The sequence below is a fragment of the Balaenoptera ricei genome, chromosome 14, assembly GCF_028023285.1.
Source record: "Balaenoptera ricei isolate mBalRic1 chromosome 14, mBalRic1.hap2, whole genome shotgun sequence".
Classification (NCBI taxonomy): Eukaryota; Metazoa; Chordata; class Mammalia; order Artiodactyla; family Balaenopteridae; genus Balaenoptera; species Balaenoptera ricei.
The window spans coordinates 70,452,040-70,477,030 of record NC_082652.1 but is presented as its reverse complement, the minus strand read 5'-3'; the positions used below and the strand labels follow the sequence as shown (position 1 = coordinate 70,477,030).

Sequence of the window (24,991 nt, the reverse complement as noted above, 5' to 3'; positions counted from 1 at the left end):
AGAAACACATCCACATAACGGGAACTGGTGTTTTCCCTCCCCCTGGGGTTCTCGTGACCGTCATTCCTCATGGACCATTAACCATCTGTGTCAGCAAACAGACAAATAAACAAACAAACTAAACAACTTTCTTTCAGTTTTCATATAAGATGAAGGCAAAGGTAAAAGTTGACAGGGAACTTATCTGGCTTGGGCACATTCCTTGTGAGTAGGCTAAAGCTCAGTCACACGGAAAGGGGAGGGGATAGGACTGCAGGCCTAAGATGGAGCTGAGAAAAATGGAGTCAGTGTGGTTCAGCCACACATTTCACCCCCAACATCTATATGGCCTGCACAATCTTATCTGCCATTCTTCCTTGAATACCCTAGGGCCAGATATTGGGAGGTAACCTGCATGCCTGACCCACAACAGTAATATACACAACAGCAAGCACAAAGAATCCCTGCTAGACAAGGAAGGATGCCTAACAGGGCCATGCCCCATATGCCAGGTAAGGAGGTCAACCAACGGATGAAGTTGTCTGCAAAAGAAATGCTCCCTACATGGTTCATAGCCTTTTTCATATGAGACGATAAATCAGTGATGTTAGATTCATAAGAGGGGCTGTAAGTGCAGCATTGTTGTTGAATTAGGACATGTTTCCCCTTGTGCCTCTGTCAGCATGTCCAGAGTCGTATGGTTTTGTAAAACTACTTTCCTCATTTGTGCAGTTTCCTGATTTAGTAGAAAAATGCTTTATCTAGAATTATTTAATACAGAAGCAGTGAACTTGGCTAGGGCTTGTATTTCTAATTCAGCATGAATGCCTACATATTGAGGGAGAAAGATAGAGACCAGCGATTCACATCAGGAGAGACTTCGGTTCCACCTAGTTTTGAGAGCCAGCAAGTTTGAGAGTGTCTGGCTATGAGGAAGAGATCTTTCTTGACAAAGAGGGAAAAGCAAGGGTATAGTGGCCAGTCCACCCATATGGGAGACAAGGCCAAAGATTGGTGCCACGTATCAAGATGCCACCTTTGGGTGATAAGAAAGCCCCTGCCTTAAGAGTCTTATTTTCTTGACCTGTCCATTCAGTTTGTAAAACCAGGTGGACAAAAGAACAAGAGGTTGGTGGTAGCCACTCGATATGTTTATGTCTGGCCAACCAGGTGTGATTTTGTCCCCCTTTACAAAAAGGAGCAGTATGTCCCAGTTGACTGTGTTTAGCACATAACCTCCCCAGACCATCCCAGACATGATAAGCAGTGTCAAGTTTAGAGGAGTTGGGTTCAAGAATAAGCCAAGGAGAAAATACTTTTTACTATCATTACAGTCAAAGGGGGAAATGTGAGCCATGGTGACATCTAGTGTCCCCAAGAGGAGTTTACCTGCCATGCCCACCCATTGTCCCCATGCCGTGAGGTTGAAAGGCAGAATGACCCATGCATTCCTTCAGTGCTAGACATTGGCAGCAATCTGTACACCCAACAGTCAGAGCAGTTACGGACTTCAGCATAGGTGGTGGCCCAGGACAGAAACACATTGTTGGAGGTAAGTGGCATGAATCCCAGAAGGAAAAGGCTAAGAATGATAAGTGTTTGAAAGGTGCCAAGAAAGGCAAATGTTCATTCAGAAACAACACCATAGAAGTTTGGTCTCCATGTACCAGGATCACCCCAGACTTTGGCACTTTTCCCAGAGGACAATACCAGGCATTTTTTCCCTTTATGTCAGAAGTGGGCAGGGAGATATTATATGTGGGACTTTTGGTAGAGCCCATAAGAGGAGCCCTACTTCAGTCCCCCATCTAATTTCAAGGAGGAGATCACCTTGTTTATAGGTGGGCCTTCTCTTAGAAAGGTTGGGAAAATACCATACCAGGGGCTACCCCTTTCCACAAAGATATAAGGATGCCAAGCCACCTGGGAATGGGATACCATTTAAGTCTCCAAGGTGGGAGGTCCTGTGGCACTCTTAGGACAATATCTGTATCCTGCTAGATGGGTCGCAGTCCTCCTTCCAAGACTTGTACTTTTAAGGCCCTAACTGATAGAGCAGGTGCAGTCAGTTTCTCATAAACAGGTGTATAGCCTGCTGTGGATTGCAGTGTTTAATAGCTGGATGGCCTCTAACAGTCGTGAAGACCATCCTCTTAAAGTCCTGTCCAGAGAAATCTTCTTCAGTGTCTCTTTCAGTAACCCATTAACTCTTTCTACCCACCTTGCTGCCATTGGGTTATACAGCAGATGGAAGGTTCATAAAATCTCACAGGCTTCTGCCCATTCTTGTACATCATGTCCAGTGAAATGGGTCCCTTGGATGCTAACTATGTGAGTGGGGTCTCTTATACACTTTCCAACTTGATCAAACCCCTTAACCTGTCCATTCAGTTTGTAAAACCAGGTGGACAAAGAACAAGAGGATGGTGGTAGCCACACCATATGTTTATGTCTGGCCAACCAGGTGTGATTTTTGTCCCTCTTTACAAAAAGGAGCAGTATGTCCCAGTTGATTATGTTTAGCACATAACCATCCCAGATTTGCTCTTTTACTAGCAAAGGATTGCATCAGACCAGAGGCAGTAATGTGTGTTTGTGTCTCTCTGATAAGGGTAGCAGGTCGATATAGTGCACTTTCCATCAGGTCACTGGGTCAGTGGCTTGTCCACTGTGACCAGGGGTATGTCTCAGGGGTTGTTGCTGCAGGTTTCAGTGGGGGCAGTCCCAATCCCATTTTTGTCCCTTTTTAACTAGAGAGTATAGAGGTTGTATTATTAGTGCCAAATGAGGTATGAAAAGATGTCAATAACCTAGTAAGCCCCCCCCAAAGATTGTAATTCCTTGACCAACTGTGGAGTGGTCAAGGCTTGGATTTTATCAATAACTTCAGCCAGCATAACTTTTGTCTTACCCAACCAGACAATTCTGAAGAACTTTACTGATTGCTCAGGTCCCTGGATCTTGTCAGCGTTTATTTCCCATCCTTGGTTTTGGTTTGTGTAAATGTGTCTGTAAAGTGGCAGCAGCTTAGGAGAGGAGAGACAAGTCATCACAGGTTAACATAATGTCATCAATATAAAATAATTCCAACTCAGAGTGGGGCTTTTGCCAGATTTCCAGGTCCTGGGAGTCCAGACCATGACAAATGGTGGGACTATGTAAACAACCCTGAGGCAAGACCTGAAAGGTCCATTGCCTCCTGTCCCAGGTGAAGGCAAATTGATCTTGAGGGCTAGCATCCAAAGGAATGCTGAAAAACGCATTAGACAGGCCAAGCATACAATAAAACATTTTCATCACAGAGATATTCTAAAATAGTAGCATTATTGGGAACTGCCATATGGATGGGAGGGACCACCTTATTTAATTGGCTATCATTAACAGTCATCCTCCAAGTCCTGTTGGGCTTCTTTAGCAGCCACACTGGGCTATTATAATTGCTATGGGAGTGTCTGATAACTCTCACCCTTTCTAGTTCTTTCTAGTTCTAGTACAGTAGCAGTAATCTCTTCATAGCCCCTAGGCAGCCTATACTGTTTGACATTAACAATACAGTGGGGTGTGGGTAAACGGACATGCATGGCCTACCAACATTGGTGTCACCATTCTGGTGTGAAGGTGACACTCTCCAGTGGTGGTGGTCAAATCTAGGTCTTGTAAAACATCAACACCTAGGATATATTCTGGTACCAGGGAAATATATATGTGGAACAGTCAGGTTGGCAAACAGACAATTTGGAAATATAATCTGATTTGTCTTATTTGAATAGCTTGACCCCCATGTCTGTCTGTAGCCCATATTTCTCCCTGAAATTTAGAGGGTTTGGCATACAGCAATGTACACTCAGCTCCAGTATCTACCAATGCTAAGACTGTTTGTTTATGTGGGACCAATAAACTGTCAATTCTACATGAAGCTTCCAGTCACTCCCACACTGCATGCACTACAGGGCAACGTTGGCCCTACACCTAGTTCCTCAGCAAGAGGAGAATCCACCCCTGGGATTCTACTTTTAGCGGGGGACACTGGGATGCATTGCCACATGTTTACTGTCAGTAGAAAGAGGAGTAATTTGTTTGTCTTCTGCTAGGGACTTCCACAAAGATAACAGGACTGAATTAGGTTTTCTGTTCTTTGGTTTTGCTGTTGTTGCTGTTGTTGTCATTGTTTTATCAGTTTTCCTTTGGAGTCCCTGCTAACACTAAATCCTGCCAAAGTTGTTTATGTGATACCTGGGTTGGTCCTTTCCCTGCTTATTCTCCACCCTTTGTTTGTTTCCCTTTTATCTCTTTATTTTTGTCTACTTTTCTATTTCCTCCATGGAGGACTCTTTCTGTTTCACTGAGATCTGCTATAATGGCAGCTACCAGAGCTATCACTTTACTGAATATAGGTGCCAGAACTGATACTAAGGTGTCATACCAAACTCCAGGAGCAGACTGTAAGATGCAGCCCTTCATACCTGAGATAAATTATTCTTCATCTGGCCCCATAAAGTTGTCTGTATATATAGCATGTCTCATTCCCAGTTCTGTAATGATGTCTTGTAGTTCTTCCATGGAGTTCCAGTGTAATGGAGGAGATGGGACATCTCCTTTGTTAGGCCAGGTCAGCTTTACCCCAGCCCTAATCCAAGTAACCAAATCAGCCACCATCCTCAGTTCCCTCCCATTCCAGCAGCATATAACCTTTGTCTCAGGGCTGGTTGTGCTGTCACCAAATCCAGTTTAGACATCTCCAGGCCATTTAGCATGATACTATCTGTTCCTCTGTCCCACAGGCAGAGTAACCATGCAGTAACTCTTTCCCTGGTCTTTTGTTTGAACCTGGCTGTCAACTCAACTATGTCTGCAGAAGAATACTCCCTCATAGTTATCTTTTGGCTAGTTGGTATCACTTCTTGGTCATCTCTGGGCTCACGGGTTGCCTGAGTCTTTGTTTGAATGAGGGGGCAAGCCCTTAGGTCATCTTCCCCTTCAACAACTATATTTCCCTTCTCAGAGAAATCATTGCACCATAGATCCCATCATTTGGGATTCCAATTTTCCTGTAAGATGATGGTCCTCACCTTGTTGGATGGTGCCACCCTTGCATTTTTGCCACTTTGCATACCATGACCTCCAGGTGTTCCTCTTGTTGTTGTACCTCTTTGGCTAGTAGGTCTGAATTAGAGAAACAAACACTCTTAGATCCTTTTCTAATGCCAGGGCCTCTTTAGTTTTCCCCTAGTTCCTGCCTGAGTCAGAGTTCTTTTTCTGCACTCAGTCACAGGGCCCAAAGCAGCAGTCATACTACTGTGGCTATAACATGTTCAATTTCCTACCTTAGTTTCTCTTTACCTACTGCTTTGGTTAGAATCTCCAGCAACCCTTATAGCGTTTTGGGGGTGTCCCTGTACTCACACACCAGTCTGAAGCATTCCAAAAACTTGGCTAAGTCTACCCACATGGAAGAGGCTGGCCATCCTGGGATTTCCCCCACTGACAACAGGCTGTCTCCCAACATGGTCCCTTTACCCATGCCTATTTCATTTTTGCTCTCCTGGCTGGCTCGCCAATTCTTTGAAGGCAGGGATATTGAATAAATCCCCTGAACTGAGAAGAAACTTTGAGACTGAAAAACAAAGCAGGCAACTCCATAAAGTACAATTATGAAGTTTATTGTGGGTAAGTTACATACAGGTAAGATCGGGCAGATTTCAATCCGGAATCATTCACAGCTGCACTATACACCGCCGAATGTGGTACAGGATTATTTAAAGGGGCCAAAGCTAAGGATAGACTCTGACTACTGTTACCAAGCCAGATTCATTTGCCTGTATGCAGCAAGCCAAACGCTGAGATGCCAAGCTTTGTAGTAGAGAAAAGCTTTACTCACAAGGCAGCCAAATGAGGAGATGAATCTCAAATCCACCTCCCAAAGATAGGTTTTAGGAATATTTATGGGATAAAGAGGCAGGATGGTCTGAGGCATGGGGAAAGGTTATTGGAAATAAGAAAAGCGAGGTAATCAGTGATCTGTGCAAGTGTAGTCAAGTTTCATGGTTCTTCATAGGACACATGTTCAAAAACTGGCAGTGTCAGCATGTTCTGAGGGTGGAGTTTTTGGCCCTCTGACGTTAAAAGGTCATCATGCAGGTCCAGTTAGATGGTCGGTAGTCTCAACCGGTCTGAATTGGGCAAGAACTAGCTCCAAGTTCCTGAAAAACAACTTAAGCAACCGTTACTACAGTGATCCTTATGTCAGGGGTGTTATATATAAGGAAGCTAGTGGGAGTTTAGTTTAAAATCAACTAAAAGCAAACTAAAAGCAAGTGAGGCAGGTTAAATTTGGTGGGCCTACTCAGGTTAGCCCTCCGTTTCACTACTAAGGGAGAAGCACGTCCATGCCAACGGGAACCAGGGTTTTTTCTCTCCCCAGGGGTCTCATGACTATTATTCCTCACAAGTCATTAACCATCTACGTCAGCAAAAGGCATTCTTCGAATTTTCATATCAGATTAAGGCAAGGGTAAAAGTTGATAGAGAACTTCTCTGGTGCCAGTGCATTCCTTCTGAGTAGGCTAAAGCTCCGTCACAGAGAAAGGGGAGTGGGGTAGGACTGTGGGCCTATGATGGAACTGAAAAAATGGAGTCAGTGTGGTTCAGCCACACAGCATCTTTGGCTAACTTAATGTAAAATGTCAGTGCCATTTTGATGTTTGATCCTTTGTCTCAAAGATGTACATAACCGTGGCTTCCATTTCTAATAGATGGAACAGTCCTCAGAGTTTTCCAAAACACTGTCTTTCAGATTATAATCCTTAAATCGGCTCAAATAAAATTTCCTATTTCTTCTTTAGATCGACTATTGATTACTTTTTCCTTGACAGGAGGAACGGTAGAGCACAGGCGCGACCAAGGTAACAGGTGCGAGAAGAGTGTTCTCGCACGACCCCAGCCTTCTCCGCTCCTCCCTCCCAGTTACTCCTTGTGGAGATCGCCAACCAAACAGAGACCAGGACCAGCCCCAATCCCCCTCCTCCCCTTAGGTTGGGACTGGAGAGCGCAGGCGAGAACGAGATGGGCGGAGGGGCGCGAAGCGAGCTGCGCAGGCGCTACAAGTCTCCGATGAGGCGCGAGCCTGAGTGGGACGTCGGCGCGCAAGCGCAGCAGGTCCCCTCAAAAGGGGCACGCTCCTGCACCGGACTCAACACGCAGGCGTGGAGTCTTCCCCGCTAAGGGCTTGCGCAGGCGGGGTATTAGCGCGCAGGCGTCCCGCCAGGGGGCGGAGCCCGAGAGTTGGGCGGCGGATATCCGGTTCCTGGAGCAACGAACGGCGGCGGCGGTGGCGGAGACAGCTACGGTTTCGGAGGAAGCGGCTGCGGAGGAGGAAGAAGAGGAGCTGGGCAAGGCGAGAGCCACAGGCGGGACCCTCGCCATGGGTCAGCGGACCTAGAGCGGTGGAAGGTACCGGCCGGGAGCCGAGCTGGTGAGACAGTCGTGGGGGTGGAAATGGAGACCGCTCAGGCGGAGAATGGGGAAGAATTGAGGCTCAGAACGCTGACGGAGAGCAGTGAAGGGCCCTCAGACCGATGAGTGGGAGGAATGGCGGCGTCGGAATATTGAAGGGGAGTAATGGGGGAATTTAGGGGGAGGACGGGGAGGAATGGGCTCAGAAGACTGACAGGTGGAAGTGTCGGGATCTTGGACGAGGACGGAGAGGAATAGGGGAGGATCCGAACGCTGAGGGCAGATAGCGGGGTCTCTCAGGTTAAGGAGAGAGAAATGGGGGTTCAGAACGCTCAAGGGGAGAAATTAGGGGCTCTCAGGCTGATGACGGGGAGGAATGCGTTGGAATGCTGAAAGGGAGGCACGGGGGTCTCATATGGAGGACGATGAAAAATAGGGGGTCAGAGCGCTGACAGTTAGGGATGGCATGATCCTGGCCCAAGAGGAGAGGAATGGGATGGGGGGGGGGGTTCAAACGCAGAAGGGAGAAATCAGGGTGTCTCAAGCTGATGGGAGGATGAGGACGCTGAAGGGAACTTTTTAGCTGCAGAAGAGCGGAATAGGGAGGTTTGGGGGCTTGGGAAGAAATTGTGGCTTAGAGCACCGACAGATGGAAAATAAGGTGGGCGAGGCTGTCAAGGATATGGAGGAGCTGGGGGCTCTGTGGCAGAGGACACAGAGGAAGTCGAGGCAATAATACTGAGGTAGCAGGATAAGAGGACAGCAGGCAGGGAAGGAATGGGAGAGTTAAAAGGCTGAAAGAGAGAAATTAGTGACTCCTGGGTCAAGGAAAGGGAATGAATGGGAGGTTAGGATACTGAGGGAGAGTTTGGGACCTGGGTCTGATGAGGAGTCGTATGGGGGCCTCTTGCGCTGAGGATGGGAGGACTGAGGTCTCTCAAGCTGAGGCTGAGGAGGAATCGGGGATTAGGATGCTGAGAGTGAGGAATGCATTGAGGATGGGGACCCTTAGGTTGAGGATGGGGCTACCAGGTCAAGAAGCGGGGGGGAATGACAAGCTCCTGGGCCCGAGACAGGGAAGAATGGAGTGGGGATGGGGGTTTTCTCTTCCTTGTATTGGCCAGTTGCTTGTGGCAGGTCCTAGATCTTAAACAAGGATTAATAGATCCGTGGGTGTGTGTGGCCTGGGGCACAACATGTTCCTCCCTAGAGCCTCAGTTTCTCCCACTGCCCCCTCCATGTTGCAGGCCGCTGCTCCTTCTTGTGGCCCCATGGCTGAGGACTGGCTGGACTGCCCGGCCTTGGGCCCTGGCTGGAAGCGCCGTGAGGTCTTTCGCAAGTCAGGTGCCACCTGTGGACGCTCAGACACCTATTACCAGAGGTACTGGGTGGGTTTTGGACAGAGGCAGGGGTTAGGGCTGAGCTTGGTTAGGCAGGGTGAAATCAGGGGGTGGGGTTAAATTATGCATATACAGTTGATCCTTATTATTTGCAGATTCCATGTTTGCAAATTTGCTTTTACTAAAATTTGTTTGTACCCCCAAAGTCATACTCAACTGTGCTTTCACGGTCATTTGTGGATATGCACAGAGCAGCAAAAAATAAGTCACCTGATGCATGTGTTCCCAGCCGAGGTTGTACTAGGCTTTCTTATTTTAGCTTTTGTACTGTAAACAAGTATCCTTTTTGAGGTCTACTTAGTGTTCTGTTTTTTGCATTTTTGTACTTTTTAATGGTGATTTTGCTGTTTGTAGTTGCCCCCAAGTGTAGTGTTGAAGTGCTGTCCAGTGTTCTAAGTGCAAGAAGTCGGTGATGTGCAATATGCAGAAAATACATATTAAATAAGCTTTGTTCAGGCATGAGTTGCAGTGCTGTTGGCTGTGAGTTCAATGTTAATAAATCAAAAAGGCAGTATATCTAGAAAAAGAAGAGGAAGTTTGCCAATTAGTACATGAGGCTGCTCCAGAAAGTGCTAAAGTAACATCTATAGTATCTGATGAAGCTAAGGAAAAGGTGGAAAAGTGGCTAAGTTTGCGAAACCATGAGATGATGATTAAAGTGTAGTGGACAGCGTTGTGAGGCTGAAAGCAAAGGACATTGACAGTCATGTTACCCAGGGTTATGAAAATGTTAAGCCTGTCTCAGCTAGTGCTGGCTGGCTCACACGTTTCAGAAGGTGATACATCGTGAAAAGTGTTAAATTTGCAGGTGAGGCAGGTTCTGCAGATAAGAGACTGTGGAAGAATTTAAAAAACACCTGATAAGTGTTATACAGGAAAAGGGTTATGTAGAAGAGTAGGTTTTCAGTGCTGATGAGACTGGCTTATTTTACATCAACAAAGGAACCTATGTAACACAGATGGCTTCCAAAGCTCCTGGCTTTAAATCATTCAAAGACCATGCAGTTAATTATTTGTAAGAGGACTGTATTAAGCAGGGTGTCTTTAAACAGAAACACACATAAAACAATGTTACATACTGATCAGTTGACAAAATGTGACCAGAGGCTTACAGGAACCTAACCTGTAGTTCCATTAGGAGCAGTGGTTCTGTACTCACTAATTCAGTGTTCAGGGTGACTTTAGAGAACAGATTACTGTGAATAATGAGAATTGACTGTAAATAAATGAAAATACATTTTTATAAACAAGTTACATTTAAGGATTTAAGGTCTTTTAGAATATGTTAGTGATATAGTTATTAAATTTTCTAAACTTTTTTTGTATGTAAGTTGTTTGCTTGGAGGAATATAGTAAAATTGTACCTACAGTTACATTTATTTGTATGTTTATAAATAAACATATGGTGTTTTTTAAATGTCTATGTTTATTTATATCAGTTGTACATTTATCCACATATTTACAATTTTTATAAAACTTTCAAAATTTATAAATACAAGTGCAATGATCAAGAACTGAAAAGGCCAGAGATTTTACCCTAATTAAGGCAAGATAGCAAGTGAATGTGTCGCAGTTTTGTGGATGCTAGTAGGAGATATGAGGCTTCTGGTTCAGAGATGAAAGACAGTTTATTACTCACAGCATTAGCAGTATCCAGTATGTCATCGTTATTGCGCCGGTTCCCCAAATGGCAGTTCCCACAGGGTGACAGGAAGAGGGTAATTAATTAGCACCTACACATGCACTGGGTTGTGTTGTAGGAAAGGAACCTTGCGCTTAAGGAATCCAGTCTTTTATAATGTTAGGACAGTAAGGATGCCTTCCCTTTGCTCTGGAAGGACACCCTATCTCTTATCTTCCAAGGCTGATGCTGTACACACATCCTTGAAAAGATAGTTCATGACGAAGGATAGTCAGTGCTGCTCTTGAACGACATGTAGAAATGTGAGAGACCTGTGGAACATTGTCTCCCAACATCAGTTACTTATACTTTGTTTTGTATGTAGTTGCATTTATTTGTTTACGTATGTATTTGTATGTATATCTATATGTACACTTATTTATGTGTGTACAGTTGACCCTTGAACAATGTAGGGATTAGGGGTGCCAATCCCCTGTGCAGTCGAAAATCCACATATAACTTTTGATTCCTTAAAAACTTAACTACTGGGGACTTCCCTGGCGGTCCAGTGGTTAAGACTCTGCACTTCCACTGCAGGGGCATGGGTTCGATCCCTGGTGGGGGAACTAAGATCCTGAGTGCCATGTGGCACGGCAAAAACAAACAAACAAAAAAATTAACTACTAATAGCCTACTGTTGACTGGAAGCCTTACCGATAACATAAATAGTTACGTATTTTGTATGATATATTATATACTATATTCTTACAGTAAAATAAGCTAGAGAAGTGATTAAGAAAATCATAAGGGAGTTCCCTGGTGGCCTAGTGGTTAGGATTCTGGGCTTTCACTGCTGTGGCCTGGGTTCAGTCCCCGGTCGGGGAACTGAGATCCTGCAAGCCGTGCGGCGCAGCCAAAAACAAAAAATCATAAGGAAGAAAAAGTTCATTTACAGTACTGTACTGTATTTATCAATACCATAAGTTTACATCATCTGTTTACAAGATGAATTGCTTGTCTGTCAGTACCTACATCAATATTGTCTTATATGATACAAAACATTGTAGATATTATACATATTACTAATACCAGACATCAAAAATGAAAAGATAATTGAAAAATTTACGTTTATTTACAGGTATAACAATTCATGCATTGATAACTAAGAAGGAGCAATATGATTGCTTTATGGTAGGGTTCTATAATTGATACGATTGCTTCATGGATTGCTTCATGGTAGCCTCACCTGTACACTAATGAATGAATTGTAAAATTTTTATGGCATACAGTATTATAATCATATTCATAATACAGTATTGGGAACATTGTTACATTTTTAAAAACCACTTACCTGTGATGATAGGCAGTTTCCCTGATTACCAGAGAGAGAGGCATACCGTATGGTAATGTAATTCTTTGAAAGCAAACTTATAAAACAGTAAGAAAACTAACACGTTATTAAGTTGATATTAAATATCACTCACCTTATGCCTGTGTAAGTATAGGCAATCCACTTCAAGTCTCGCACAGGTGAATACTTGGGCGATGATGATGATGACACGGAAATGTCTCATACAGTTCTTGCCGTACAGTTGTTAGGTTTTCACACAAAGATACTCACGCACAAACACGATAGGTAAGTATTAACTGTACAGCCTGTTGATTATTTACTGTTCGTTAAGTGGAAGTGGATCATCATAAAGGTCTTCATCTTTGTCATCTTCATGTTGAGTAGGCTGAGGAGGAAGAGAAAGAGGAGGGGTTTGGTCTTGCTGAGGAGGGTGGCAGAGGCAGAAGAAGGAGAAGGTGGAAGGGAAGGCAGGAGGGCCAGAACACTTGGTGTAACTTTACAGAAGTACATTGTAATTTCTGTCTGACTTTTTTGCTTTTTCACTTTTCCAAAAATGTTTCTACACAGTACCAATCTTTCTTCCACTGTTTGCTTTAGTTTCAGTGTCCATATCATAGAAGGGTCCGTGTTGTAAAATAAGTCAAAGTAGTCTTGAATATCGGAACCCTTCTGCTAGATTGTCTAATGTCAGTTTTTTTCTGGCACTCCTTTTTCTTCGTCTTCTTCCTCATCATCTGGCACTGGTTTGGCAGCATTCATCTCCATCAAGTCGTCTTGTGTTAATTCCTCTGGTGTGGTGTCTGATAGCTCTTGAATCCAAGATCCATGTCTTGAAACCCTTCACCCCCTCCCCCCTTTTTGCCGTATCCACAATCTCTTTCATGATATCCTTGATTGACTTGGTCGTAAATTCTGGGAAGTCATGCACAACATCTGGACACAGTTTTCTCCAGCAGCAGTTATTGTTTTGGGCTTGATGACTTTCACAGCCTTTTCTATAACGATGGCATCTTCAGTGGTGTAATCTTTCCAGACTTTCATGATGTTCTGTCTATGAAGGTTCTCTTCCATAGTGTTGACAGTCTTTTCTATAAAGTACTGTGTGTAATGAGCCTTAAAGGTCCTTATGACCCCCTGATCTAGAGGCTGCATTAGAGACATTGTGTTTGGGGGCAGGTAGACCACTTCGCCGCCTTTGGTGTTGAATTCATGGGGTTCTGGGTGGGCAGGGGCGTGGTCCAATATCAAAAGAACTTTAAAGGCTGTCCCTTACTGGCAGGGTACTTCCTGACTTCAGGGACAGAGCATCAATGGAACCAATTAAAAAAAGGGTCCTCGCTGTCCAGGCCTTCTTGTACAACCAAAAGACTGGCAGCTGGGGTCTGTCTTTTCCCTTCAAGGCTCTAGGGTTAGCAACTTTATAGATAAGGGCAGTCCTGATCATAAACCTGACTGCGTTTGCACAAAACAGTAGGGTTAGCCTGTCCCTTCCAGCCTTAAATCGTGTTGCTCACTTCTCTTTCTTACTAATAAATGTCGTTTCTGGCATATTTTTTTTGCAGAATAGGGCACTTTCATCTGCATTAAAAACTTGTTCAGGCAGGTATCCTTTCTTCTCAGTGATTTTCTTAATGGCGTCTGGGAACTTGTCTGCTGCCTCTTGGTTGGCAGAACCCGCTTCTCCTGTTATCTTGACATTTTTAAAGCCAAACCTCTTTCTACAATTATCAAACCATCCTTTGCTGGCATTAGATTCTCCGGCTTTAGAGCCTTCACCTTCCTTTTGCTTTAAGCTGTCATTACGATGACTTCATTTTTTCTTGAATTATATTGGAATTTATAGGTATGGCTTTCTTATAGCAATTCTGCATCCATATAAGAGCTGCATTTTCAGTGCGAGATAAAAAGGTATTCTGCAAAAAGTACAAGGTTTTTGAGCTGCTGGCGTAGCTGCAGCGACGGCTTCATGAATTTCCTTTTTTTTTTTTTTTTTTTTAACAATAGTCCTTACAACTGGATTCATTAATCTTGAATTGGAGGGCAACCACAGCTGCAGATCTCAATCTACGGTACACGTCAAGCAATTCGGCTTTTTCTTGTAATGTTATGAGTTTTCTCTGCTTCTTGGGAGCACTTCCAGCATCACTAGTTACACTTTGTTATGGGTCCCATGGTGTTATTCAGGGTTTACGGTATTGCGCTAAACGCGATGAAAATGACATGAGAACCACCGCAAGGGGTCACTTTCTACTCTGATGTGCAATTTACTGGAGAAACAGACTGCTCGCTCGGAGCTGATTAGCCTTCCATGGCATTTTAAGCAGGTACTTGCAACACTTGAGCTCACTGCAGTAGCAACAGGAGGTGGCTGTGAGATGATTATAGTAGTACAATATGTACTACAGTTAATTTTATGCAGTTATGGTATAATACTGCATCTTTATGTTTGTTTACATTTCTCTTGACTGCGAATGGTACCACATATGGTCTTTAAGTGTTTGAGTGATGAATAAGTTTTGATAAGCTTAAACTTTTTGTAATAGACTTATGTATATTTTACAGTGATAAAAGATAAAATAGACTAGTATCTACATATATTTTATGCATTCATGACACACCTAACTTTCTCTTAATTTTTTCAATATTTCTAGGCTACATGGTTCATTGAGTTTTTTTAAATAGTCACAAATCTCCAAAAAATTTTCCAGTATATTTATTGAAAAAAATCTATGTATAAGTGGACCTGCACAGTTTAAACCTGTGTTGTTCAAGGGCCAGCTATATTTGAAACATTTGTTTGTGTCTTATATAAGTTTTCTTTATTTGTCTGTGTATTTAATATGTAGTGCTAACACAGTTACATTATTTAATGTATTTGTGTTCCAATTTGTGTTTATTTTCACTTACATAGAATACCACTAGTAGCACACATTATAAATACATGCATATCTGTTTACAATTGTATGACTTATTGCTGTTTGTGTACTTGCTGGTATTTATACGCCTTTTATCTTCCTGCTGTTCAGGGTTATTTGGGGTAGTTACTTGGTCGGGGCTCATAGGCTGATCCCAGGCTGCCTCCTGTATCCCACCAGCTCTGCAGGCCTATTCACCGGCCCAGTGGGAGGGTGGTGTGGGTGGAGTGGCAGTGGCTCCGCCTAGGTACCAACCCATCCTGTCCCACCCCCAGCCCCACAGGAGATAGGATCCGAAGCAAAGTTGAGCTGACCCGATACCTGGGCCCTGCGTGCGATCTCACCCTCTTCGACTTCAAACAAGGCATCCTGTGTTATCCAGCCCCCAAGGTACTATACAGTGTGCGATACCCAGGCAGGAGTGGCTGAGCCACCTAACACCCACCCGCTGACTTACATCTTCCTGCCCTTGCTCTTATCTCCAGGCCCATTCCTTGGCCATCCCCAGCAGGAAGCGGAAGAAGCCTTCAAGGCCAGCCAAGGCTCAGAAACGTCAGGTTGGACCTCCGAAGAGCGAAGTCAGGAAGGAGGCCCCAAGGGATGAGACCAAGGCTGATGCTGACACAGCCCCAGCTTCGCTTCCTGCGCCTGGGTGAGTGTCGGCCTCAAGGGAGCCAGGTCCACGAGGGCTGTGGTTGGGGTTGCACTCGGCCCCACGCCCATGTTTCCCGTCCCAGGTGCTGTGAGAACTGTGGAATCAGCTTTTCAGGGGATGGAACCCGACGGCAGCGGCTCAAGACTCTGTGCAAGGACTGCCGAGGTGAGTGGCCCCTGGGGCACTGGGAGGTAGAGCCGGAGCAGGCTTGGCGTCAGGCTAGGACACAGGTGTCTGGCTGGAGATTGAATGGTAGGTGTCAGGGCGGAGGCAGTCATGAGGTCAGGTATCTGATGCTCCCTTTACATTTCTCTTCTACTCTCTCCCTCCCTGCAGCACAGAGAATTGCTTTCAACCGGGAGCAGAGGATGTTTAAGGTAAGCACGACCTGCTTCCTCCTCACAAGTGTGCGGTGGGAGCAGGATGTGATAGGGGCTGGTGAGAGTCCGAAGGAACAGTGATGGATCCACAGGGTGTCAAGAGTCATTTTGTAGGGAGCTAGCTACAGTCAGCCGACAGTAATGGGAGTTAATCAGTAGACACAGTGACGAGGTTCACAGGGGAACAGTAGACATCGTTACGGCCTCAGTGATGGTGGCTAATCAGTAGTCATCAGACAGTGATGAGACAAACGGGGGATGAGCAGACGTGATGATGGGGGCCAGTGTGGGGTCAGCAGACACACAAGGGGCAGTGCTCCTGGAGCCACTCTACCTGGACCTGTGACCTTGCCCCGCCCATTCCTGGCAGCGTGTGGGCTGCGGGGAGTGTGCGGCCTGCCAGGTGACGGAAGACTGCGGGGCCTGCTCCACCTGCCTTCTGCAGTTGCCCCACGATGTGGCCTCGGGGCTGTTCTGCAAGTGTGAGCGGAGACGGTGCCTCCGGATTGTGGAAAGGGTGAGTCGGGCAGGTGGGGTGGGCCCGAGGCTCACCTGCACTCCTGACCCTCATAGTCCTGGCCCCATGCGTCACACCTCCGGCCCCCCACAGAGCCGAGGGTGTGGAGTGTGCCGGGGCTGTCAGACCCGAGAGGACTGTGGCCGTTGTCGAGTCTGCCTTCGCCCTCCCCGCCCTGGTCTCAGGCGCCAGTGGAGGTGCGTCCAGCGGCGTTGCCTGCGGGTGAGTCAGGCTGGAGGGGCCGGCGCTGGTGGGCCACGGCAGAGCTCATTCTACTGTTACAGCTGCCGCTGCTTCCTCCCAGCCTGGCCTTGCCCACCTCATGTCTTCTTTTCTCCCCCGTCCCGTGCTCACCTCCTCGGCCCCGCCTGCCCCTGTCTGCCAGCACCTTGCACACCGCCTCCGCCGCCACCATCAGCGATGTCAACGACGCCCTCCCCTAGCTGTGGCTCCCCCTGCTGTGAGTGCCCCGGCCCACCCTCTGCCTGCCTGTCCCACATGCATGCTTTCTGCACACCTCGGGGGAGGCAGGTGGTCCTGTGTCTGCCTGGTGCCACCAAGCCTAAACTGTCCTTCTGTTTTTCTCTCAGGGTAAACACGGCCGCCGCAGGGGAGGCTGCGACTCCAAGGTGGCTCCCCGGCGGCGCCCCCCCCGCACCCAGCCACCGCCTGCACTTCCGCCCTCGCAGCCTCCAGAGTCTCCAGAGCTGGTGAGGCCCTGGTGGGCAGGGGGAAGGCACAACCGTAACCTCACCCACTACCTGCCCTGACCCCACCCCATTTGCCTCTGCAGCACCCCAGAGCCCTGGCCCCCTCGCCACCTGCTGAATTCATCTATTACTGTGTAGACGAGGACGAGCTAGTGAGTGGCCTCACCCTACCTGGACAAGCCTAGACTCTCCCAGGGCACTTGGTTAACCCCAAAGAAGCACGTGCTGCCATGGGCCTAATAAGGGAATAGTAAGGCACAGTGATGGGTGCTAGTGTGGGATGAGCAGACAGTGGGGTAGGCACTAATATGGGATCAACAGGTGCAGTGACAGTACCTAATGTCGGATGAACCAGCACTCTGGTGGGACTAATAGAGGAAAAGCTGGCACGGTGACTGAAGTTCACGCAGGATGAGCAGATGTTGCAGGTGCAGTGATGGGAGCTGAAGGAGTGTCAGCAAAATCCTGCTGGAGGCGGGGGTCCAAGACATTGTCTTGGTAGCTAGTGGGGGACTAGCAGATAGAGCGATGGATACCGTGCTGGAGCAGCCACAGTCCTCATGGTATCACGGGCCGTCCGGTACAGTGATGCTGCCTGGTGCCGGACTAGCACACACTGAGGTGTGACCAGTGGGGAGTCAGGCTAAGACCAGTGTCCAGCCAGTTCCCTCCAGTGGGGCTAGTGGAGGAGTAACAGGGGCAGCATTGTGATCGTCCTAGTGACAGCGTCCCCCGTCCCTCTGCTCCCCAGCAGCCTTACACGAACCGTCGGCAGAACCGCAAGTGTGGGGCCTGTGCAGCCTGCCTGCGGCGGATGGACTGTGGCCACTGCGACTTCTGCTGTGATAAGCCCAAATTCGGGGGCAGCAACCAGAAGCGCCAGAAGTGTCGTTGGCGCCAGTGCCTGCAGTTTGCTATGGTGGGTGCGGCAGGATGGGTCAGGTGGGCGGGACGAACAGTGTCAGGCCCCCCCCCCCCACCCCGGTGCCTGAGAGGGATGGGCCGGCCTGGTAGGTGGGTGGGGACCGGCCAGATGGGTCCTGCCGCCTCGGAGCGTTGGGTGGGGCAAGGGGTTCGGCCAGCAATTAGCAGACATTGTGCTGGGATAAATGAGGAATCTGGGTGGCACTGGCATTGCCAACAGGAGACTAGCAGGCTCGGTGATGAGGGGCTCATACCTAAGGAGACTGTGCTGGGATTAACGGGGGCGGGGGAAGCGGAGTCACAGGCACATTGATCAGGGCAGGGTAGTGTGGTTGGCCATTGTACCCAGCGGCCATAACACCCCATCTCTCCTCACAGAAGCGGCTGCTGCCAAGTGTCTGGGCAGGGTCTGAGGATGGCGCCGGGCCACCCGCACCTTACCCGCGTCGAAAGAGGCCTGGCTCTGCTCGAAGGCCCCGTCTGGGTCAGACCCCGAAGCCTCCCTTGGCCACGCCCATGGCCCAACCAGACCGTGCCCGGTCTCCAGTGAAGCAGGAAGCAGGCAGTGGCTTTGTGCTGCCCCCGCCTGGCACCGACCTCGTGTTCTTACGGGAGGGTGCAAGCAGTCCTGTGCAGGTGCCTGGCCCAGCTCCAGCTTCCACAGCAGCTCTGTTACAGGTGAGGGTCCCACCTTATCCTGCCCTTCCCGACCCCACCCAGCCTCGTGTGGGGAAGCTGGGACCAAGTCTGCTGCCATCCTCCTTCACGCAGGAGGCCCAGTGCCCTGGCCTGAGTTGGGTCGTGGCCTTACCCCAGGTGAAGCAAGAGAAGGCGGATGCCCAGGAAGACTGGACACCGGGCACAGCCATCCTGACTTCTCCTGTATTGCCGCCTGGCTGCCCCAGCAAGGTGGGGGTCAGTGATGGGTGGTCTGTGAGCAGAGTGATGGTGAGCCATGATGGTGGTTCTCTGAGCAAAGTGACAGGTGTGCTGATTACAGCCTCTCACAGAATTATCCCGCCTGTCTGACAGGTGCCCCACCCTCCCCAGGCAGCTAGTTTTGCCTGCTTTGCTGCCCAGCTAACAGAAGAATGGAAATGTGTGAGGAATGGGAAAGGTTTGTAGGCAGAGAGATGGTTTTTCTGTGCTCAAGTATGACAGAAGTGGGATTGTCAGCACAGTGACAGGTTGGCTGATAGAGACACTTTCCTCAGGCCAGCCCTACCCTTCTGACAACTGCCTGTTTTCCACCTCTCCCAGGCAGTAGACCCAGGCCTGCCACCTGTGAAGCAAGAGCCACCTGACCCTGAGGAGGACAAGGAGGAGGAGAACAAGGATGACTCCACCTCTGACTTGGCCCCAGAGGAGGAGGCAGGAGGGGCTGGCACGCCCGTGGTCAGTGCTGGGGACACCTCACTCTTTCTGACCCTGCTTTAGCCCCACCAGCCATGTTGACCCTGATGTTAATTCTTCCCCAGATCACGGAGATTTTCAGCCTGGGTGGAACCCGCCTCCGGGACACAGCAGTCTGGTTGCCAAGGTGTGCCCCGCACAGGGAGGGGTGGGGGTGGGATGGGGTGGGGTGCCGGTCAGATGTGGGCCCTGAGTCTTGAAAGTACACTCAGCGTTTTGGCATGGTGTAGTGGGAGGTAAAGGCCCCACACCACTGCTCTGGTCACAGTCAGTGACGGGGTATGTACAGGACCTTAGAGATTTCTCCTGAGGTCCAGGTCAGGGCTGTTCTTGAGGAGGGTTACGGGAGGTGATGGGGAGAGAGGATTTGGTGACCTGTGATGAGATTTGAAAGAAAAAGAAAAGGAAAGCCTTGTCCCCGTATCCCTAAGAAAATCCACAGAGGTCAGGCTTAATATATAAATTCTTATTCAGAAAATCATCATTCGGGGTCTTGAAGGCCTGTGGAGTCTCCAAAAGATGAATGGGTGGGCTGGGCAATGGTGGGTGGGCAGGAGATCTGGGTCCTAAGATGGCTTTGTGATCTGGGTCCGCATAAAACTGGAGTATCCTCTGTGGAAGGGGTTAGGCTGTGTTTTTTGAGCCTTTCCAGAGCCCGTTGAGGTCATTTACTGTTTCAGCTGCTGCACAGGACTGTCCCTGCAGGCGTGGCAGTAGAAGGCAGGATAGGTGCCTGTAAGGACTGGGACGGTGGGAGGAGGACAGGGGCATGCTGCCTCCTGCAGAACTGCTGACAGCCCTGAACAGAGCCCCAGACACAGGCAACATAAACCTGTTGGCCTAAACTCCTGGATTCCTTTGTTCCTGCAAACTAGTGTCTGCAGGCGAGAGACTCCTCCACCTGCACCTGGGCAAGTACTGAGGTACTGATTGCAGCCCTTCTGGGTACACTGCAGTGTGGCAGATACAGCGGTGAATCAATGACCCTGGAAGGCTTATCCTTCAGGAGACACAGGATTTCTGCCTTCAGGGAGCTTACAATCCAACTGGGGAGACTTACTTCCCCTATGCATGAAGTCATTACATATTACCAGAGAAGGTAATGATGTGCTTGATGTGCTACATTGTCTGTAATGGAAGATTTTAGAAGAGAGAAGGGAAAATTAAGGGGAAATGGAAGAGTAGGGAATGGTTTGTGATGCTCCATTTTGCACATAGGGAACCTCATTCAACATACAGACCTGCTCCCTCTTCTCTAGGTCCAAGGACCTTAAAAAACCTGGAGCTAGAAAGCAGTAGACTGGAGGCTTCTGCAGACTGTAGGACTCAAGGTGATATTTACAGACCGACTTTATGAGAGACAACACTGATCTGCTCAGAGGCTGGACCATAGATGGATTGCCAGGGCTTGTGTGGGAGTCAGTAGGAACTGGGAAAACCTACCACCAAACCAGAGGAGCAGGCCTGTTCAGTACTTTGAGCTTATAGAGGAAGTAAGCAGAAAAGGAAGGAAAAGAGTAGAAAGTTGGTGCATCTGCTCCAACCGGTGCAAATCCCAAGAGCCTGAGTGTGATAAGAAGTGTGGATATTAAGGATGGGGGAGTTGGGATGGGAGAGCGGATGTAATTAAAGCCACCTTCAGCCTAAACAAGCCGTCATCATAATAATTTTAAATGCATTTGGATGAGACCTGGCCGTGTCTCTAAACATTTCCTCGGGGAGACAGCAGTTGGGAATGTAATGTGAATAAATGAGGAAAGGAACTGCTATTTGGTGAGTTCCTCCCATGGACCTAGTTTAGTCCTCAGAAACATCTTTCTAGAAAGGCATTGGTTTTGCCCATTTTTGCAGACGGGAAAACTGAGATGCAGAGAAACTACATAACTTGTCCAGTGTCGAACAGCTAATATTGATAGAGCCTAGAATCAGACCCAGGTTGTAAAAGCCTTGTCCTAAGTTAAGCCACTAAACTGTAAACTATAACCTATATCCAATAGTGTGTAATAATGTTATATTAACGGAAGTTTCCAGTGACCTTGAAGACAAGGTGGATTACTCTAAGCTTTATAACAAACCCCTTAACACTGCTGCCCTTAGGGTGGTTTAGGGAGCACCAAGGCATTGTGGATGGTGCCACCTTATCAGAGCACCCGTGCCTCCTGAGACTGGGTTCTTCCCAGGCCTTGGGTGCTGCATAGATAGGATCCCTCAAACCCAAAAGGGCATCTTTCCCTATTGGCGCTGCTTGTTACCGTCACTCCCCGTCCTCGGCCAAAGCAGTCTTCAGAAGTAAAGCTCCTGGCCTGGCTCATCATTCCTCACAACTCGAATCGCCTGTCCCTTGGTGACCTTTGTGCTTGGTTTCTGCTCTCAGCCCCTATCTACTAGGAGTCTGAGTTCCTGCTTCAAGTCCTGCCTAAGGGCCAGTCTTGGCTCAGCCCTGCCTCACTTTCCAATTCTGCATAAAGTGCCAAGAAGATTAGACCTGTGATTCATTACTTAGTTAGCTTTACAGTGCCAGGACTGAGTGCATGCCTCCCTCAGATTTTGTAGCCTATGTGCTTCGCTTGCCTTACTCTAGTCCCAGCCCTGCAGGTTTAGATAATTCAGATGTAGATTAAAGTTTTCTCTAGTTTAACTCATTATATAGCCCTCTGCCACCCTCCTCTGCTCCTTCCTTTGCCTCACCCTGCCTACTTCAGCCAGAGGCAAGACTGGATAATTTTCTTGATACTGTTTTGCTCCCCCCTCCCCCCGCCAGGATCCAACCACTCAACCCTAGTATTCTAGTGGTATTTTGACAGTGATGTCCTAAGTGAAATTTATTTGAATAGCATTCTGATTCATGAGATAAGAGTCTGGTTATTGTGTGTATGAGGATACAGTCAGAAAAGCAGCACCACTAATATAAAGATTTTATGTATATATGTACATATAAATATGTATATTATGTTAAAAGATTTATTGTAGGGATTTGACCTTATGCAGTTGTGGGAGCTGGTTGAACAGTCTCTGTAAGGCTGTTGTTTTTACATCTAATGCTGGAGCTTGAAGTCTGCAGGGCAGGCAATCGGGAAGGGAAGATGGATGTAAAGAGTGGGAGACCGAGGAGACACTGGCGCCACCGAGCACGAGCTGGAAACCACGCGGATGGCCCGGCACCCATGTCAGCCTCCCAGCACCTCCAGCCTCGATGATGTGGGTTTCCTGCAGAAGAAGCTGGGGCCCTGCGTCACAGACTTAAATACGCATCTGGGCCAGGAATCAGAGAAGCCGAAGGAAGATCCTGGGGAAGGTGGAGCAGCTGCAGGCCTGGCTGCGGGCCTGACTGCTGCCCCATACCAACGAGGTGAGCCAGCAGATAAATGACGTGTGTGAACTGCAACAGTGCCTGGTGCCCCTGCACCAACCTCCCGAGTGTGCTGCTGCTTCACTTCTGCCCTCCAGTTATCACGCAAAATGTCTCTTGTGGCCCATCCTAACCGGAAGCGTACGGGGAAGGGAGTACTGGGAAACGTAGCCTAGTCAAGGTGACACGTTACAAAGCCACCCTGCCATGAATCAGCTCCCAAGGGTCTCACTACTCAACTGAGGATAAAGGATAACTTGATAAAGCTGCGTTGCTGAAAATGCAAAGCTGAAGACCATGGATTTCATGGTGACCCCAGCAAGTACAGAAATTCTGTCAAGCCCACCCAGAAAAAACTTGCTGGTCTCGGCTATTTTTGTGTCATTCAAGTATTGAGAACCTGGCCCATGGTAGACACTGTACTTAATACTGGGATTCAGGAATGAAAAAGATATAGTCCATGCAGTTTTATTAAATACATCAATATGTATTTACAAATGGTGAATGGATTTCCAACTTTATCGTGGAATTTAATGGTGAAAATGCAGAATTCAGGAAACTTGGAAGGACAGCCCTTGCGTGAACCTTGTTGGGGCACAATAGGCATTGGAAATAATATAAATAGTTTCTATCTCTATGCTGTTCTATTTTAAAATTATTTTTAAATGATTTTTATTGTCCCGTTTACTGATTTATACACTTAGTGTTTCTTTTGGGAGTGTCTTTGATGGTCCTTAAGTGTTGATTGACTGCCTCTGAGAAAGTGGTATAGCGGGTGGCAAGATCAAGGTCAGGTTCTGTCCATGGACCTTGGGTGAATCACTTCTCTTAGGCTTCCCAGGAGGTTGAGACTTGGTTGAAAGCCTTGTCTCACTGGGCTTGGCGCCTGGCCCGGCCCCTCCACCCACTGAATAGGCCCGCCACGGGGCTCCGGCGCCCAGGCCGTGGTCCTCCCACCAGGGCTCGGGAGACGCTGCCCCTCACCCGCCTGCCTGGGCGGCCCTGGGGCGTGGCCTCCGCTGGGTCCAGGCTTCTGTTCCCAAGCAGAGCCGGCACGGTGGGAAGCCGAATCCCCTCTACACAAAGTGGCTCAACAGGTAAAACCGAAGCGGAATTAAATTACGGGACACGCCCAGGGTGAGGGCGCGGCAAGATGAGCTCAGGACCAACGCTGGGATGTTCAGGGCAGCCGGGTATCGCCAAGGGTCCGCTTCCCCTGTCTGTCACTGAAAACTCCAGGCTGTAGACCTCGGAGGTTACCGACGGGCGCCCAAGGATCTCAGTGGCTTTTACCAAACCCCGCTTCTAGGCCGAGGGGTTTTCGTCGCCTCTCTTGCCCAAGGGTGTGGTGTCAGGGTGCTTCCACCCAGACCAGCCGGCGGGCCAGGCACCCGTGGGAATCGAAGATCAAGGAACTGGCCCTCAGGACCCCGTCCAGGGAACGGAGACGACCATCTAATTTCTTTCTTTTTTGTTTGTTTCAGGCTACGTAAACTCTTAGCAGTAAATGAAAAAGAGTATTTTACCGAACTGCAATTGAAAGAAGAAGCTTTATAGGAGATAAAAGACAAAATGAGAGAATTACTAAAAGAAATTTTGAAAGAGAAGAGAGACACTGTTTTGTGGCTGAAAGCCTGAACCAGCAATTCAGGAAATGGAGTCCAAACCTAGAAACATACCGCCTACAAAATCTGAAGTGGGCAGATTACAAATGATTAAGCAATGCTAATTTACCGTAAATTGCGGTCTTAAGATGGGATGCACAGTACTAGTTGTACTTTGGTTATTACACGTCAGTGACCGGCTAGGCGCTGATTTTTTTTGTGTTGTAATGATAGTTCTATGTTCACCCCCACTATAGAAAGAGTTCCAAAGTGTTACTTGGCTTTTAGGTATTAACTACCACCTTGCTCTTGACCGGAAGTACAGCTGTGGTCTCCACCTGTGCTGAGGGCCCCTTCTAGGTTTCCTGACCTGTGTTGTTTTCCTGCCTGGGATCCGGAATCTCAGAGCCGGATCACCTGCAGTTCTAATCCACGTCCTAGCCCTGGCCCTGGTTTTTATTGTGCCCAGCCAGGTCGTGTCACTGCCGTACCAGCCCATCTGATTGCCCCCCATCCTAGGGTACCTCAAGTCTAAGCCCTGGTTTCCTGATTTTATTAACAAGTTTGTCATTACTGGTTGAGTTGGCTGACAAAACAGGCTCTCTCAGCTTTAATTGTTTTAGCTGTAAAATGAGGGTAATACCCGCTGTTCCATCAGTCTTATAAGATACTTGTGAGGTTCAGAGGTTTTATGTGTGAAAATACGTTGTGAATTCCTGTA

At 47.9% G+C, this 24,991-nt stretch overlaps 1 protein-coding gene across 33 annotated transcripts; it reads left to right on the top strand.

Moving 5' to 3' along the window:
• Positions 1–7,273: 7,273 nt before the first annotated feature.
• On the top strand, positions 7,274–24,959 carry MBD1 (methyl-CpG binding domain protein 1). Of its 33 annotated transcripts, none has more exons than XM_059894922.1 (18): positions 7,274–7,450; positions 8,679–8,812; positions 14,994–15,108; positions 15,204–15,370; positions 15,456–15,538; positions 15,710–15,750; positions 16,124–16,270; positions 16,364–16,492; positions 16,656–16,730; positions 16,861–16,980; positions 17,064–17,132; positions 17,732–17,899; positions 18,283–18,582; positions 18,676–18,813; positions 19,165–19,299; positions 19,383–19,444; positions 20,577–20,648; positions 22,379–22,463. In XM_059894922.1, exons 2-17 carry the CDS (start codon positions 8,703–8,705, stop codon positions 20,614–20,616), a joined length of 1,899 nt encoding a protein of 632 aa, XP_059750905.1. In that variant the 5' UTR covers positions 7,274–7,450; positions 8,679–8,702; the 3' UTR covers positions 20,617–20,648; positions 22,379–22,463. The 33 variants fall into 33 exon arrangements, 32 of the variants coding, with proteins under 32 accessions (XP_059750905.1, XP_059750904.1, XP_059750897.1 ...); XM_059894921.1 differs by having other exon boundaries at positions 22,372–22,454; XR_009497312.1 differs by lacking the exon at positions 20,577–20,648 and adding an exon at positions 24,151–24,240 and having other exon boundaries at positions 16,124–16,492; positions 22,372–22,666.
• Positions 24,960–24,991: the final 32 nt, after the last annotated feature.

What these genes read in the sequence shown, in the direction of transcription:
- MBD1 (XM_059894907.1), top strand. Translation starts at nt 8,703, where the DNA reads ATGGCTGAGGACTGGCTGGACTGCCCGGCCTTGGGCCCTGGCTGGAAG. An exon ending in TCCAGCGGCGTTGCCTGCGG is followed by an intron (nt 16,493 to 16,655) that starts GTGAGTCAGGCT and finishes CCTGTCTGCCAG; the next exon opens with CACCTTGCACACCGCCTCCG. An exon ending in CTCCAGAGTCTCCAGAGCTG is followed by an intron (nt 16,981 to 17,063) that starts GTGAGGCCCTGG and finishes TTGCCTCTGCAG; the next exon opens with CACCCCAGAGCCCTGGCCCC.